This window comes from Sus scrofa, chromosome 11 (assembly GCF_054392235.1).
Source record: "Sus scrofa isolate SSC_HxYL_T2T_F1_AM1 chromosome 11, Sscrofa_HxYL_maternal_Yorkshire_Landrace_v2.0, whole genome shotgun sequence".
Lineage (NCBI taxonomy): Eukaryota > Metazoa > Chordata > Mammalia > Artiodactyla > Suidae > Sus > Sus scrofa.
This window is the reverse complement of record NC_139393.1, coordinates 18,758,167-18,775,464: the sequence shown is the minus strand read 5'-3', so window position 1 is coordinate 18,775,464 and position 17,298 is coordinate 18,758,167. Positions and strand designations below refer to the sequence as shown.

General features: G+C 41.9%; 1 protein-coding gene and 1 long non-coding RNA gene across 7 annotated transcripts in view; one reads left to right on the top strand and one right to left on the bottom strand.

Moving 5' to 3' along the window:
• PHF11 (PHD finger protein 11) overlaps nucleotides 1-10,092 on the top strand; it is a 46,744-nt gene extending 36,652 nt beyond the window's left edge. For 4 of the 6 annotated variants that reach the window (NM_001244327.1, XM_084981082.1, XM_013980495.3 and 1 more), the window contains 2 exon segments: nucleotides 752-823; nucleotides 9,265-10,092. In NM_001244327.1, the coding sequence (NP_001231256.1) occupies nucleotides 752-823; nucleotides 9,265-9,404 (212 nt within the window). In that variant the 3' untranslated portion in view covers nucleotides 9,405-10,092. 6 annotated transcript variants of the gene reach the window in all.
• LOC146398563 (uncharacterized) lies at nucleotides 9,455-12,865 on the bottom strand. The gene is made up of 2 exons (XR_014819455.1): nucleotides 10,962-12,865; nucleotides 9,455-10,678 (listed from the first exon to the last, which is right to left on the bottom strand). It is a non-coding gene; the product is annotated as an uncharacterized LOC146398563 (long non-coding RNA).
• Nucleotides 12,866-17,298: the final 4,433 nt, after the last annotated feature.

Below are 17,298 nucleotides of genomic sequence, written 5' to 3'. Positions count from 1 at the left end.
AAGTGTAAAGCTGTGCTTGGAATTTTGACTGCACAGGAGTCAGCAACCCTCATCCCCCACCATAGTCAAGGGTCAACCATAAAGCTATCTTAAAAGGAAAGGCTTGACAGTCTGTATTTTAGACACCAGTTGTAAAATATATAATTATTTGAAAAGGATTTTTTAATTCTATAGGACAAAAAGTGAAGAACAGACATTTTCTCCAAACTTAGTACATTCCTCTGTTCGTTTACTCTTACCTCTAGACCAAGCTCATCTCCATCCTGAGCCTGCCCCTCTGAAGCAGCAGGGGGAGCTTGTTAAGTCAGAGAGCTGGGCTCCGCCCCTGGAGGTTCTGATCTAGTGGAGGTTCAAAGAAGTGGTATTTCTGAATACACGAGATGTCTGCTCTGTGTAGTTTTCTTTATTGGGGGTTACTGTGTGGAGTGTTTCTGCCTATATAAATGACTTAAGTTAAAACTGAAGAAGTTACTGTCGTGGCTCAGTGGAAACAAATCCTGCTAGTATCCATGAGAATGCAAGTTCGATCCCTGGCTTTGCTTGGTGAGTTGGGGATGCACCATAGCCTGGGCTGTGGTGTAGGTTGCAGATGAGGCTTGGATCCTGGGTGGCTGTGGCTGTGGTGCAGGCCAACAGCTATAGTTCCAATTTGACACCTAGCCTGGGAACTTCCATATGCTGTGGGTGCAGCCCTGAAAAAAAAGCAGAAAACAAACAAACAAAAAACCTGAAAATGTTTTTCTCTCTCCAGACTATGAAGAAATTGGGGCCTCACTTTTTGACTGTAGCTTGTTGGAAGGCACATTTTTAACATTTCGAGCAGGTATGAATTAAAGCCAAGCAGCAAAGTTTTTAAGTATTTATCATATATACTAAAATGCTACTATTCACCTGGTAAAAATCCTATTTTATAAGAATTTTTGTTGTTTCATTATATGAAAAAGCCCATTACAAAACAGTATGAGCCCTCACACACAGAAGAAAACACACTTACATACACAGAGACACACATGAACACAGAAAAATCACACCCAAAGGAAAACAGTAGTTATCTATAGGTGGCTGGATTATAGTGATTTATTTTGTCTTAGTGTTCATTATATTTTCCACATTTTCTACATACAATACTTTTGTATGTAAAAATACTTTAGTAATCAGAAAAAAAAAAAAACCTCATTTAAAAAAGTAAAAACAGGAATTCAATCCCATTGTGGCTCAGGGGGTTACAAACCCTACTAGTATCCATGAGGATGTGGGTTCGATCCCCAGGCTTGCTCAGTGGGTTGGGTATCTGGCATTGCCATGAACTGTGGCATAAGTCACAGACTAGGTATGGATCTGGCGTTGCTGTGGCTGTGGTGTAGGCTGGCAGCTGCAGCTCCAAAAACAGGGAGAAAAGAATGGTGATGGAGGAGCAGGCTGCGAGCTCACCTACTCCCACAAAATCATTGAAAATCCATCTATGTGTGGAACTATTTGCACAGAAAATTTACTGAATGCTGACAAAAGACCCCAGGATTCTGAAAGAGCAAGAAAAACTTCACAAAACTTGAGTAGGACAAAAGAAGGAAGAAAAGGGGAGAGAAAATGAGAAACGAAGTGGGTTGGAACTTGGCGCCCCAAGGAGGGAGCTGGAAAGAGGAAAACTCCTGCACCCTGGGACGTGACCCCCACACCCCCGTCATGGATACCACCGAGACAGAGGCGGCACTTTCGAGTACTGGAGAACACAGCAATCAGTAAAGCGGTTAAAATGGAAATAGTCCTCTACAGTCAGTGTCACCCCCTGCACTTCCCAACCATAGGCTGCTTTGGGCAGCGGTTGGGAACTGAAACTCCAGCTTTGGAGATCAGACTCAGCGAACTGGGGCTGGCCAGATGGGGAAAAACTGGGATTGGCAGCACAGAAACAGCCTGGAGGGACTAGAGTCAGGAGGGAAGTGGCAGGATCCACCACTAGAGCCTTACCCTCTGCAAGTGCTCTCAGCCTGCAAGACGCCAACTGCTCCAGCTCCAGGATCTACCCATGAGCAGCTGCTGCTTAGCAATAGTTGGGGAGCAGCCCACAGCCCTTAAGGCTACAAAGTGGAGCAAACAGAGGGAATTCAGGAGGAGCACAGGCCCCTGAGACTTCTGCCAGCAGCTGGGTGGGGGCACGCTGAACTCAGTGCCAACAAAGCAGTTGCCGAAATAGTGCTCCCATCATGTGCTCTGGGTACATGTGAGCCACTACCACCCTGAGACCTCCAGGACTAGGCACCAGCTGCTGCATCTACATACCTGCTGTCAAGGGGACATTATGAGACAACAAAGAAGTAACTTTCAGACAAAGGAACAAGACCACAACACGTAAAAACAACTAAATGAAGAGGAGATGGGCAATCTACCTGAAAAAGAATTCAGAGTGATGATAGTAAACATGATTCAAGATCTTGGGGAAAAAATGGAGGCACAGAGAAGTTACAAGAAATGTTTAAAAAAGAGCTAGAAGACTTCAAAAACAAGCAAACTAAGATGGATAGCAAAATATCTGAAATGAAGAATATACTAGAAGGAATCAACAGCAGGATAATAGAGGCAGAAGAACAATTAAGTGAGGTGGAAAATAGTGGTGGAAATCACTGCCACAGGAAAAAATAAGTAAAACAGAATGAGTTGCTGTGGCTGTGGCATAAGCTGGCAGCTGTAGCTCTGATTAGACCCCCTAGCCTGGGAACCTCCATATGCCGTAGGTGTGGCCCTAAAAAGCAAACAAACGAGAATGAAAAGAACTGAGGAGAGTCTAAAGGCCTTTAGGATAACACTAAATGTACCAATATTTACATCATAGGGGTTCCAGAAGAAGGGAGAAAGAAAGGGCCAGATAAAACATTCAAAGAGATTATAGCCAAAAACTACCTAATATGGAAAAGGAAGCACTCACTCAAATTGAAGAAGCACAGAAAATTCCACATAAGAGAAACACAGGAGAAACACAGCAAGACACATACTAATCAAACTGACAAAATTAAATACAAAGAAAAAACCCTGAAAGCTACAAGGGAAAAGCAACAAATAACATGTAAGCAACCCATAAGGACAAGAGCTGATCTCAGCAGAAACTCCGCAAGTCAGAAGGGAGTGGCAAGATATATTTAAGGTGGTGAAGGGGAGGAACCTAGAACCACCAATACTATACTCAGCAAGGGTCTCATTCAGATTCGAAAGAGAGATCAAAAGCTTTTCAGACAAGCAAAAGCTAAGAGAATTCAGCACCTGCAAATGAGCTCTACAGCAACTACTAAAGGAACTTCTCTAGGCAGAAAAGAAAAGAAAAGGCACAATTTGAAACAAGAATATTACAAATGAGAAAACTCACAGGTGAAAATGAAGGTAGAAAATCACCCACTGACAAATATGGTATCAAAACTAGCAAGTATGACAAGTGGAGAAGACAAATGCAGAACATTGAAAATGCATTGAAAATAAGAGAATCACAACCCAAAACAATTCTGAACACATATAAATGGTTATGTCAAAATATAATGGGAACCTCAAGACAAAACTATAATGGACACACACATAAAAAAAGAAAAAGCAATCCACACACAGCACTAAAGACAGCAAATAACAAAGGACGACAACAAAAGAGGGAAGGAAAAAAGACCCAAAGTAACAATCCAAAACAATTAACAAGATGGTAGTAAATATATACTTATTCATAATTACACTGAATGTAAATGGATTAAATGCTCCAACCAAAAGACTGGCTCAATGGATACAAAAATAAGACACACACACATATATATATATGTATATATATATGTATATATATATGTGTGTATATATATGTATATATATGTGTGTGTATATATATGTATATATATGTGTGTATGTGTATATATATATAAAAGACCCATATACATGTGTGTGTATATATATATATATAAAAGACCCATATATATATATGTGTGTGTGTGTGTGTATGCTGTTTATAAGACACCCACTTGAGTCCTTAGGATACATACAGACTGAAAGTGAGGGGATGGAAGAAGATATTACCTGCAAATGGAAATCAAAGGAAAGTGCGAGTAGCAATACTCATATGAGACAAAACAGACTTTGGAGAAAGTCACAAGAGACAAAGAAGGACACTACATAATGATCAAAGGACAAGAAGATATAATGATTGTAAATATATGTGGACCCAACACAGGAGCACCACAATATAAAAGGCAACTGCTGACACCCATAAAAGGAGAAACTGACAGCAACACAGTAATAGTGGGGAATTTTAACACCCCACTTACATCAATGGATAGATCATTCAGACAGAAAATCAGCACAGCACTTAAATGACACCCTAGACCAGATAGACTTAACGAATATTTATCAAACATTCCATCCCAAAGCAGCAGAATATACACTGCTCTCAAGTGCACACACAGTCTCCAGGATAATTCACATCTTGGGCCACACATCAAGCCTTGGTAAATTTAAAATGCTGAAATTATTTCAAACATTTTCTCTGATCACAATGCTATGAGACTAGGAATCAACTACAAGGAAAAAACAGCAAAAAAATCCCATGAACTCCTGGAAGCTAAACAATATGCTACTGAACAACCAATGGATCATTGAGGAAATCAAAAGATACTTAGAGACAGAGCTCCTGTTGTGGCCTGGTAAGTTATAAACCTGACTAGATTAGACTCCATGAGGATGTGGGGTTGATCCCTGGCCTTACTCTGTGGTTTAAGCATCTGGTATTGCTGTGAGCTGTGATGTAAGTTGCAGACTCGGCTTGGATCCTAAGTTTCTTTGGCTGTGGCACAGGCCAGCAGCTGCAGCTCCAATTCGACTTCCAGCCTGGGAACTTCCAAATGCCACAGGTACAGCCCTAAAAAACAAAGAAAAAGTTACTTAGAGACAAATGACAACAAAGATACAATAATCCAAAACCTATGAGACACAGGAAAAGCAGTTCTGAGAGGGAAGTTTGTAGCAATATAATCTTATCTCAGGAAACAAGCAAACTCTCAAATAACCAACCTAACTTTACTCTTAAAACAACTAGAGAAGGAAGAACAGACAAAGCCCAAAATTGGTAGAAGAAATCATAAAGATTAGAGCAAAAATAAGTGAAATGGAGTGAAAGAAAAAAAATGGAAAAGAGCAATGAAACCAAAAGTTGGTTCTTTGAAAAGAACCACAAAATTGATAAACCTTTAGCCAGACTCATCAAGAAAAAAGGGGGAGAGGGTTCACATCAATAAAATTAGAAATGAAAAAGGAGAAGTTATAGGTGACACCACAGAAATACAAAGGTTCATAAGAGACTACTGTAATGTAACTTTATATGCCAATAGAATGGACAACCTAGAAGAAATGGACAGGTTCTAACCAGAAAGGTAAACCTACCAAGACTGAGCCAAGAAGAAAGTGAAAATATGAACAAGACCAATCACAAGTACTGAAATTGAAAATGTGATTTAAAAACTTCCTAAAAACCAAAGTCCAGGACCTGTTAGCTATACAGGTGAATTCTATCAAACATTCAGAGAATTGTTAACACCTATTCCTCTGAAAGTCTTCCAAAAAAATAGCAGAGTCCAAGCTCATTCTATGAGGCCATCATCCTGATAACCAAAACCAGACAAGGATACCACACAAAAAAAAGAAAATTATAGGCCATGAACATTGATAGAAAAATCCTCAACACAATATTAGCAAACTGAATCCAAATATATATTAAAAGGATTATACACTATGATCAAGTGGGATTTATTCCAGGGATGCAAGAATTCTTCAATATCCACAAATCCACAAATGGATGCAGAGAAAGGTTTGACAAAATTCAACACCTGTTTCTGACAAAAACGCTCCAGAAAATGGGCATAGAGGGAACCTACCTCAACATAATAAAAGGTGTATATGACAAACCCACAGCTAACAACATTCTCAGTAGTGAAAAACTGAAAACATTTCCACTAAGATCAGGAACAAGACAAGGATGTTCACTTTCACTACTCTTATTCAACATAGTTTTGGAAGTCCTAGCAATGGCAGTTAGAGAAGAAATAAAAGGAATCCAAACTGGAAAAGAAGAAATAAAACAATCACTGTTTGCAGATGACATGATACTATACCTAGAAAATCCTAAAGACACTACCAGAGAACTGTTAGAGCTCATCAGTGAATTTGGTAAAGCTGCAGGATACAAAATTAATACACAGAAATCAAAGCACTTCTATATGCTGACAACGAAAGATCAGAGAAAGTAGGGAAACAATCCCATTTTATATTGCATCAAAAAGAATAAAATACCTAGGAATAAACCTACCTAAAGAGACAAAAGTCCTATACTCTGAAAACTATAAGATGCTGATGAAAGAAAACAAAAACGACACAGCTGGAAAGATGTATACCATGCTCTTGTATTGGAAGAATCAATATTGTCAAAATGACTATACTACCCAAGGCAATCAACAGATTCAGTGCAAACCCTATCAGATGACCAAGGACATTCTTCACAGAACTAAAGCAAACTATTTTAAAATTTGTATGGAAGCACAAAAGACCCTGAATAGCCAAAGCAATACTGAAAAAGAAAAGCAGAAATGGATGAATCAGGCTCCGTGACTTCAGACAATACTACAGAGCTACAATTATCAAAACAATATGGTACTGGCACAAATCCAGAAACATAGATCAGTGGAACAGGATAGAAAGACCAGAAATAAACCCAAGCGCCTACAGTCAACTAATCTCTGACAAAGGAGGCAATAATATACAGTGGAGGAAAGGCAGTCTCTTCAATAAGTGGTGTTAGGAAAACTGGACAGCTACATGTAAAAGAATGAAATTAGAACACTCTCTAACACCATACACAAAAATAAACTCAAAATGGATTAAAGACCTAGGTATAAGGCCAGATACTATAAAACCCCTAGAGGAAAACACAGGCAGAACACTTTTTGACATAAATCACAGCAACATCCTTTTGATCCAACTCCTAGTATAAGGTCAATAAAAACAAAAGTAAACCAATGGTACCTAATTAAACACAAAAGCTTTTGCACAGCAGCTTTTGCACCATGAAACAAATGAAAAGACAACCCACAGAATGGGAGAAAATCTTTGTGAAGGTTGTAACAGACAAGGGCCTAATCTCCGAAATATACAAACAAGTCATACAACACAACAAAAACACAACCCAAGTGAAAAATGGGCTGAGGACTTAGACATTTCTCCAAAGAAGACATCCAGATGGCTAGCAGGCATGTGAAAATTTGCTCAGCATCACTAATCATCAGAGAAATGGAAATGAAAACTACAGTGAGGTACCCCCCTCACACTGGTCAGAAGGGCCATCATTAACAAGTCAACAAATAACAAATGCTGGTGAGGGGGTGAAGAAAAGGGAACCCTCCTTCACTGATGGTAGGAATGCAAATTGGCACAACCATTATGGAATTTCCTCAGAAAACTAAATATAGAACTACCATATGATCCAGCAGTCCCACTCCTAGGCACACATATGGACAAAACATTTGTTTAAAAAGACACATGCACCCCTATGTTCACTGCAGCAGTATTCACAATAGCTAAGACATGGAAACAACCTAAATGTCCATCGACAGATGAATGGATTAAAAACAAGATGTGGTAATACCTACAATGGAAGGAAGAGAAGGAAAAATATGGTATCACTTAAATGTGGAGTCTACAATATGGCAAAAAAATGATCCTGTCTACAGAACAGAGACAGATCACAGCTATGGAGAGCAACTTGTGGTTGCCAGGGGTGGAGGAGGGAGGGAGTCGGATAGATGGGGAGTTTGGGGCTGGTGGATGCCAACTGTTAATTTGGAAAGGCTGGGCAGTGGAGTCCTACTGTACAGCACAGGGAAGTGTTTATGATTGGGTCACTTTGCTGTACAGCAGAAATTGAAGAAACGTTGTAAATCAACTATGCTTTAAAAAAAAGTAAGACCAACAAAAAAATTGATTTCAAAATTGAAGTATTTGGGCACCATGTTCAGAACTGGTGAGACTGTGGTAAACTACACTGCCACTGTCTCCCTGTACTTGGTATAATGTGGTTAAGTTTCAAATTTCCCAACATTCATCTTCAAATATAATGGGGGGGAACGAAGGGTTGTGACTGATTGATTCTAAAGTTCAGCATCATCATAAAAAAAATTCTTAGTGTAGCTTTCTCATTTTTGTTTTCATGTTACACACCTCTACTTGAAAATTTTATTACATTATAATCAGCAAAAAAGCATTTTTTTAATCTCCCAGTGATGGTGTGTCTTTTAACAATGTCTTGAGAATGTCTGCATACTTCTGAGAGGATCCATATTTTTTTAAAAGCAGACTTTAAAATTTTTTTCTAAAAAGCTTTATTTTGTAGGCGACTTTCATGTGAGTTTATTTTTCTTTCCTGTTAAAGTTACCTGTTTAGAACATGTTACACGTCACTATTAGGGTGGGTTAGTTGCTAGTGCATGCATAATAGCATAGTATGAGGGGGCACACCAGGAGGAAACACTAATTGGAACTGGATAAGAACCAACCTAAAAGCCTTAACTTCTGACACCGCAACTGACAGACACTCTCTTCCTTATTAATTCAGCCGTTCTCATGTTCCAGAATGTTTGCTCCAGGTATACGGGTGTTCTAAGGAAACATTATGTATGTGTGTGTGTTCATATTCTTCAGTATTGAGGTTTTTTGTTGTTTTTTTAAAATGACATTGCCACTGAGGAATATTATTTATAAAGGCTTTCTAAAGCATGTTCTAAAGTTCCACAACAAAAGCTTTCCTATTTCCAAATAAAACCAAAAGCCCTATATAACGTTAAAAATCGGATGCATTTCTATGAAAGATCTACCTTTTATCCTTGATATGCTAAACCACATGCTCCCTCCAGTTATCACCTATCAACAAATGGGGATATTGTGCAGCATGAAGGTTATATAATCGCTGCTTTCACGTTCTCAAAGATATATATATAGAAGGTACTTTTTCTGTTATAAATGTATATACAGTTTTAAAGATTTACTGACCAGGTTTATGTGTGATAACTACTAGCATTCTATCCTGAATTAGAAAGAGGAAGCAAAGTAATAAAAGCATCACTTCCTACTCACAAGCCCCTAGTTCCTTTTCATCCAAGGCACGGCACTAGGTACCACGTACTTTCAGAAGGGGCTAGAAATAGTACCTTGTGTATAAAACTACTGCATAATCTGAAATCCTTTTATTTCTCATCACAGAGATAGAGAATAAAATCCATCAATCTGAACAAAGGAGGCAGCAGCTGGACAAAGAGATTAAGCTACTTCAGGACATAAAGGACACCCTGGGCTCCCTCTTTCCATCAAGTTCTCCTTCGAATTCTTCTCTGTCTTCTTAAGAATAACCGTTTCCTAAACCAGGAATCAAGCCGTCAGGCTGAATGCTGGAGACGGGCCTGGGAAAGCCACACATCTTTAGGACCAGGCCTGCCCTGTCTCTCTGGGCCTCAAAGTCGGATCCTCATAGCTCCTACCTCTTCTTGCTGATGGGCCTCTCATGCCTGTCTCCTGCCACTGCCGCCTCCTGTCACCACCTTACTGCTACCTCTCCCCTCCAATGAAATACTTCTCAGCTTCTACATGAGTAAATTGGATCATGCCTCCCATGGCTCTGAAAATGCTTCGGTGGCCACCCCCCCTCGCCTGGTCCTTCCAGCTCAGTGGATTCCAGTGACACCAGGCACTCCTGCCCCCAGGGCCTCTGCATATCCTGCCGCGAAGCCTTCACTGCTCTAGCACCTCCTCTGCCTGCTCCGCCCACAGATCTCCTCATACCAGTTCTCCCATTTATTCCATCTGAGTACTTTCTGCCCCGCCCCTTAGTGGGACCCACTGTATCATACATCAGACCACTGGAGTACGAGCCGTCTGAGGGCAGAGGCTCACTCTTCCTGTGTTTTCCTATCACATTCCCAGCAGCTAGCATGGTCACTGTGTTGAATAAACATATAAATTGTTTTTATCTTTTGAGACTAGTTCCAGCCCCTAATGCCTCATATATATAATAAATTTAATACCTATACCAAATGCACCTGTGTGCTTTTTAGATTTCTCTTCAGCTACAGTCACCACATGGGCATTACAACATCTTCAAAATAAACATTTAAAACTGGACTCTTTGGAATTCTCTTGTGGTGCAGTGGGTTAAAGATCCGGCATTGTCACTGCTGTGGCTTGGGTCACCGCCGTGGCGCAGGTTTGATCCCTGGCCCAGGAACTTCTGTGTGCCATGGGCGTGGCCAAAACCCAAAACAAACTGGACTCTTTGAAGCAGTTTTTTCTCAGCCTAACATACAATTCAGATTCGTGTGCTCAACTGCCATGTCTGACCTCTGAAAGCTTCACGTTCCCATTTTTCCATTTCTACCATACTACTGATTCACAATAATGTCACCCTGCAACGTGGATTTGATCTGAGTCCCCAGCACGGTACCTGGCACATGATATAGTCAAAAGATACCTGTGGAAGGAATAATATGATATAAAAGCAAAAGAACCCATCCATTCCCATTGTAACAGCAATCCCAGCCTAAGTCATAATTACCTGAGGGGCAAAATCTTAGTGGTTCTCAAATTTAGCTACACATCAGAATCACTCAAGGCACTTAAAAAACTACAGAAGCCAGGAGTTCCCGTCATGGCTCAGTGATTAAACGAATCCAACTAGGAACCATGAGGTTGCGGGTTCAATCCCTGGCCTCACCCAGTGGGTTAAGGGTCCGGTGTTGTCGTGAGCTGTGGTCTAGATCATAGATGCAGCCTGGATCGCGCATCGCTGTGGCTGTGGTGTAGGCCGGCATCTACAGCTCCAATGGGACCCCAGCCTGAGAATCTCCATATGCTGTGGTGCGGCCCTAGAAAAGGCAAAAAGACAAAAAAAAAAAAAAAAACAAAACTACAGAGGCTGTAAGATTTTCGAAGACAGCAGAGTAGAAAGACCCTGAGCTCACCTCTTTCACGGGCACACCGAAATTACGACTATTTATAGAACTAGGGATCAAAAAGACTGGAACCTAATGGAAATAATCTACAACTAAAGGTATAAAGAAGGAACCACAGCCGGTCGGGTAGGGCGTGTGGAAATATGACATCGTCAAGACCCACAGCCCTGGGTGGGTGACCCACAAACGGGAGAATAATTACCACTGCAGAGGTTCTTCCCAAGGAACAAGGGGTCTGAGCCCCACAGGGGGATCCCCAATCCAGGGGTCCTGTGCCAGGAAGACAAGCCCCCAGAACATCTGGCTCTGAAGGCCAGTGGGGCTTACTTTCAGGACTCCCAGAGGGCAGGGGGGAAACAGACTCCACTCTTAAGCAGCGCACTCAAAAACACACGCTCCAGCACCCAGGGCAGAAGCAGAAATTCAAAAGGAGCCTGGGACATAGTCTCCCGGAAAGGCAGGAGGCAATCGGACCTCCCCTGGGGACAGCCACTGGCGGCAGGCATTTCTGGGAGCTCACTCAGCCATGTGGACACTAGTCTGGCGGGCACCATTCTGGAATCCTCCCTCTTGCTTATTAGCCTCAGGATCCAGCTCTGCCTCCACTCACTGGCCTACAGGTGCCAGGACTGGGATACCTAAGGCAGAACAAGCAGGGTGGAGACACAGCCCACCCACCAGCAGATGCGCTGCCTAAAGACTCCCTGAGCCTACAGCCACCCTCAGACCCAGCCCTGCCCACCAGAGGGCCCAGGACCCAACTCCAAACACTGGTGCTTGGGCACTAGACCCAGAGTCCCTAGACCCCAACCCCATCCATGAGGAGTCTTCTCTAACCTTAGGACAAGCCTCACCCCTACAGGACAACAGAAGCCCCACAACCTTCCATGGCAGGCCCCAGCCCAACCACCAGTGGGCCAGCATCAATCTTGGGACTGGCTGGGCCCAGGTCCTGCCCACCAGGAGATAAACACAAGCTTCAATGCACCCCAAGCCCTGCAGCCAGCGGTGTCAGGAGCTGACTCTACCCACCAGCAGTCTGACACCAGCTCTGGGACCCTTGGGTTCTGGAGCAAGACCCCAGGACCTAGCTTCACCCACCAGTGGGTGGGAACCAGCCCTAGGATCTCTTGGAGTCGACTCAATGATACAGACAAACAGATCAGTGAGCTGGAAGACAGAGAAGTAGAAATCACTCACACTGAACAGAAAAAAAGAATTTTAAAAAATGAGGACAGGTTCAGAGACAACAAGAAGCATACTAACACTCACATCATAGGGGTCACAGAAGGAGAGGAGAGAGAAAAGGGCCTGAGAACATATGTGAAGACGCAGTAGCTGAAGAATTCCCTGACCTAGGAAAGGAAACAGTCACCCAAGTCCAGGAGGCACAGAGTCCCAAATAGGAACAATCCAAGAGGACCACACCAAGACACACCATAATTTAAATAGAAAAAAAAAAAATAGATAAAGAGAGACTATTCAAGGCAATGAGGGAAAAGCAACAAGTTACATATAAGGAAACTCCCATAAGGGTATCAGTTGACTTTTCAGCATAAATTCTGCAGACCAGAAGGAAATGGCACAATATACTTAAAGTAATGAAAGGGAAAGGAAGAATATTCTACCCAACAAGGTTCTCATTCAGATCTAATGGCAATCAAAAGTTTTAGAGACAAGCAAAAGCTAAGAGTTCAGTGCCACCAAATCATCTTTACAAGAAATACTAAAGGGAATTTTCTTTTCTTTTTTGGGGGGGCCACATCTGCAGCATACGGAGGTTTCCAGGCTAGGGGTCCAATTGGAGCTATGGCCGCCAGCCACAGCCACAGCAACACCAGATCAGAGCTGCGTCTGTGACCTACACCACAGCTCACAGCAATGCTGGATCCTTAACCCACTGAGCAAGGCCAGGGATCGAACCCGCATCTTCATGGATCCTAGTTGGGTTTGTTAACTGCTGAGCCACAAAGGCAACTCCCTAAAAGGAATTTTCTAAGTGAAACAGAAAAGGCCACAAGTAGAAACATAAACATTATGATAGGAAAATGCTCATTAGTAAAGGCAAACATACAGTAAAGACAGTAAATCATCCAAGCACAAAGCTGGTAGGAAGGTTAAAAGACAGAAGTAGTAAAATCATCTTATCCACAATAAACAGTTAAGGGATAGATGAAACAAACAGATTTACAATATGATGTCAAAAACAGTAATCATGAGCGGAGAAGAGTACAAATGTAGGCTGTTAAAACGCATTTGAAAATGAAGATAAGCAACTTAAAATAATCTCACACACACAAACAGAGAAAGAGAGGGATGGACAGAGGAAGGCAGGGAGGGGGAGAGAGAGAGATTGCTATACAAAAACCTCATGGTAACTACAAACCAAAAATCTACAATAGATATGCACACAGAAAAGAGAAAGGAATCCAAATATAACACCAAAGATCATCACATCATGAGGGAAGAGAACAAAAGGACAGACAAAAAACAACTACAAAAACAACCCTAAAACAAAATGGCAATAACCACATACATATCAATAATTACTTTAGGAGTTCTCATTGCAGCTCAGCAGGTTAAGAACCCAACTAGTATCCATGAGGACACAGGTTCAATCCCTGGCCTCGCTCAGTGGGTTAAGGATCTGGTGTTGCTGCGAGCTGCAGCATAGGTTGCAGATAAAGCTCAGCTCTGGCACGGCTGTGGCTGTGGCATGGCACAGGCCAGCAGCTGTGGCTCCAACTTGACCCCAGCCCAGGAACTTCCCTATGCCGCAAGTACATCCCTAAAAAAAATAATAATAATTACTTTAAATGGACTAAATGCTCCAATCAAAAGACACAGATTAGCTGAATGGATACAAAATCAAGACCCATATACATGCTTCCTCTAAGAGACTCACTTCAGATCTAAAGATACATATAGACTGAAAGTGAAGGGATGGAAAAAGGCACTTTGTGCAAATGGAAATCAAAAGAAAGCTAGGGTAGAAATATTGTACCAGACACAGACTTTAAAACAAAGACTGTCACAAAGGGCAATGAAGGACATTACGTAATGATTAAAGGATCAATCCAAGAAGATATAACAATTGTATATGTACTACATAGGACCACCTAAATACACAAAGCAAATATTAACATACATAAAGGAAGGTGACATACCTAAAGGAACGTAAAGGGCTTTAACATACCAATTACATCAATGGACAGATCATCCAGACAGAAAATCAATCAGGAAACACTGGCCTTAAATGACACGTTAATCATCAACATCACAAAAAGACAACCTACAGAATGGGAGAAAATACTTCGATATGCTATGACTAATAAGGGGTTAATATCCAAAATATACAACATCAACATCAAAAAAAACCAAACCACCTGATTAAAAAATGGGCAAAAGGGGAGTTCCCTTGTGGTGCAATGGGTTAGGATCCATTGTTGTCACTGCAGTGGCTCACATCACTGCTATGGTGAGTGTTCAATCCCTAGCCTGGGAACTTCCACATGCTGTGGGCATGTCCAAAAAAAGGGGGGGGGGGCAGAAGACCCGAGTGGACATTTCTCCAAAAAGAACATACAGACGGCCAACGGGTACATGAAGACACCCAACATCACTAATCATCAGACAAATGCACATCAAAACTACAATGAGATACTACCTCACACCTGTCAGAATGGGTATAATCAAAAAGACCACAAATAACAATTGGTAATGAGGATGTGGAGAAAAGGGAATCCTTGTACATGGATGGTGGGCATGTATACTGGTGCAGCCACCATGGAAAATGGTGTGGGGATTCCTTGAACAACTAAAAACAGAACTATCATGTGATTCAGCCATTTCACTCTTAGGTATACATCTAAAGAAAACAAACACTAATTTGAAAAGATATGTGCAACTTAATGTTCACTGCAGCATTACTTACAATAGCCACGATGTGGAAGCAATCTAAGCATCCATCAACAGATGAATGGATAAAGACGACGGATGTGTGTGTACACTTGTCAGCCATCAAAAAGAATGAAATTCTGACATTTCCATCAATGTGTGTGGACCTGGAGAACATCATGCTTAGTGAAACAAGTCATGGATAAATACAAATACTCTATGAAAACACTTATACATGGAATAAAAAATATACTAGTGAATATAACAAAAAAGAAAGAGACTCACGGATACAGAGAACAAACTAGTGGTTACCATGGGGTGAGGGAAGGTGGGAAGGGCAAGGCAAAGGTCGGGGATTAAGAGGTACAAAGTTCTATGTATGAAAGAAAGAAGCTAGGGAGTTCCCATTGTGGCTCAGTGGTAACAAATCTGATTAGGATCCTGACATGAGGATGCGGGTTTGATCCCTGGCCTTGCCCAGTGGGTTAAAGATCTAGCGTGACTGGCTGTGGCATTGGCCAGCAGCCACAGCTCAGATTCAACCCCTAGCCTGGGAACTTCCATATGCTGTGGGTGTAGCCCTAAAAAGCAAAATAAATAAATATTTACTATGTACCACGCAGGGAATATAACCAACATTTTATAGTAACGACAAATGGAGGATAATCTATACAAATTCTGAATCACTATGTTATACATCTGAAATGAAGCTACTAATACTTTAAATCAACTGTATCTCAATAAAAAGCGAAAAAACAAAAAAAACAAAAAAACCTCCACCCCAGACCCCCTGAATAAAGATTCCTCCTGGTCTAAAAGATCCTGTCACTTGAGCTTCCCTCCGTGATGTTATATCCTACAGCAAAGCTTATCTGAGGAACAGTTCTGATGTCATGATGTTTATTTCTAAAAAAAAAGTCTGTCCTCTGCTTCGCTTTCAAATTTTGTACTTTAGCTGTATCACTTACTGTTATTTTTTTGTTTGTTTTTTGTTTTTAGGGCTGCACCCCGTCATATGGAGGTTCCCAGGCTAGGGGTCAAATTGGAGCTACAGCTGCCGGCCTACACCACAGCCAGACACAGTGTCCGATCTGAGCCACATCTGCGACCTACACCACAGTTCACGGCCACGCCGGATCCTTAATCCACTGAGCAGGGCCAGGGATCGAGCCTGCAAGCTCATGCTCCCTAGATTCGTTTCTGCTGCACCATGATGGGAACTCCTAAAAAAATTTTTTTAATCTGAGCCTAAATCTGCCTACTTTATGGTACAAACTGTGGGCACTACAAAAGAAAATGTGAAGCAGAGGGCGCAATGCCCGGTGTAGCAGGAGATAAATGTTCTCACCCCACCACCAACACGTCCCACACACACAGCACACGCAGACACACATGCCCTCCCCTTGCCAGTGTCTCCTCTGAGGGGCCCTGGGTTGTTTTCTCCATTCCAACCAAACAAACCTGCTTATGGTAAAGTTCTGGAAGGCTCATTGGTCCCTCCTCTGAGCCTTTGCTTGGGCCACTTACTCCAGTTTTGGGAATGAGCTACGGGGACACTCTGTGTTCCCCTTTGCAGCACAACCATGACCTTGGGAACAACTGCACTAAAATAACCCCATTGGGTTTCCTCTCACTGCAATACGAAAAGCTGTTTATGAATCTTCTTATATTGTTAATTCCTAAAGCTCTCTCCTCTCTTCTAATAGTTTTTACATTCCTTAAGGATAGGGACCCTGTCTTTCCTTTCACTGAAAAGTCCCTCAAAGGATCCAGATACATTTTTCCTGCTGTGACAGTTGAACTGTACTACCCTACAGCACAAGAAAAACCAACACATATCTTGGAGTTCCCCTCGTGGCTCAGCGGAAACAAATCCGACTAGGAACCATGAGGTTGCCGGTTCAATCCCTGGCCTTGCTCAGTGGTTAAGGATCTGGCGTTGCTGTGGCTGTGGTGTAGGACGGCGTCTACAGCTCCAATTGGACCCCTAGCCTGGGAACCTTCATATGCCACAGGTGCGGCCCCAAAAAAGCAAAAAGAGAAAGAAAGAGAGAGAGAGAGAGAGAAAGAAAGAAAGAAAAGACAGACAGACAGACAAAAGCATATCTTGTGTTGTGTGGGGGAGAGTTATGAAATAGCATGTTTTTAGTGGTACCTATTTTTAGCCTAATACCCAAGAACCATAGTACTGATTTTTTTTTAATTGTGGCAAAATACACAGAAATAAAACTTACCATGTTGACTGTGTCTAAGCATACAGTTCAGTGGCATTAGGCACAGGCTCAATGCTGGACACCAGCCATGCACAGAACTCTCCACCTTGAAAAACTGAAACTCTGTATCTACTAAACAGTAACTCCTCACACCCCTTCCCCAGCCCCTGGCAACCACTGTG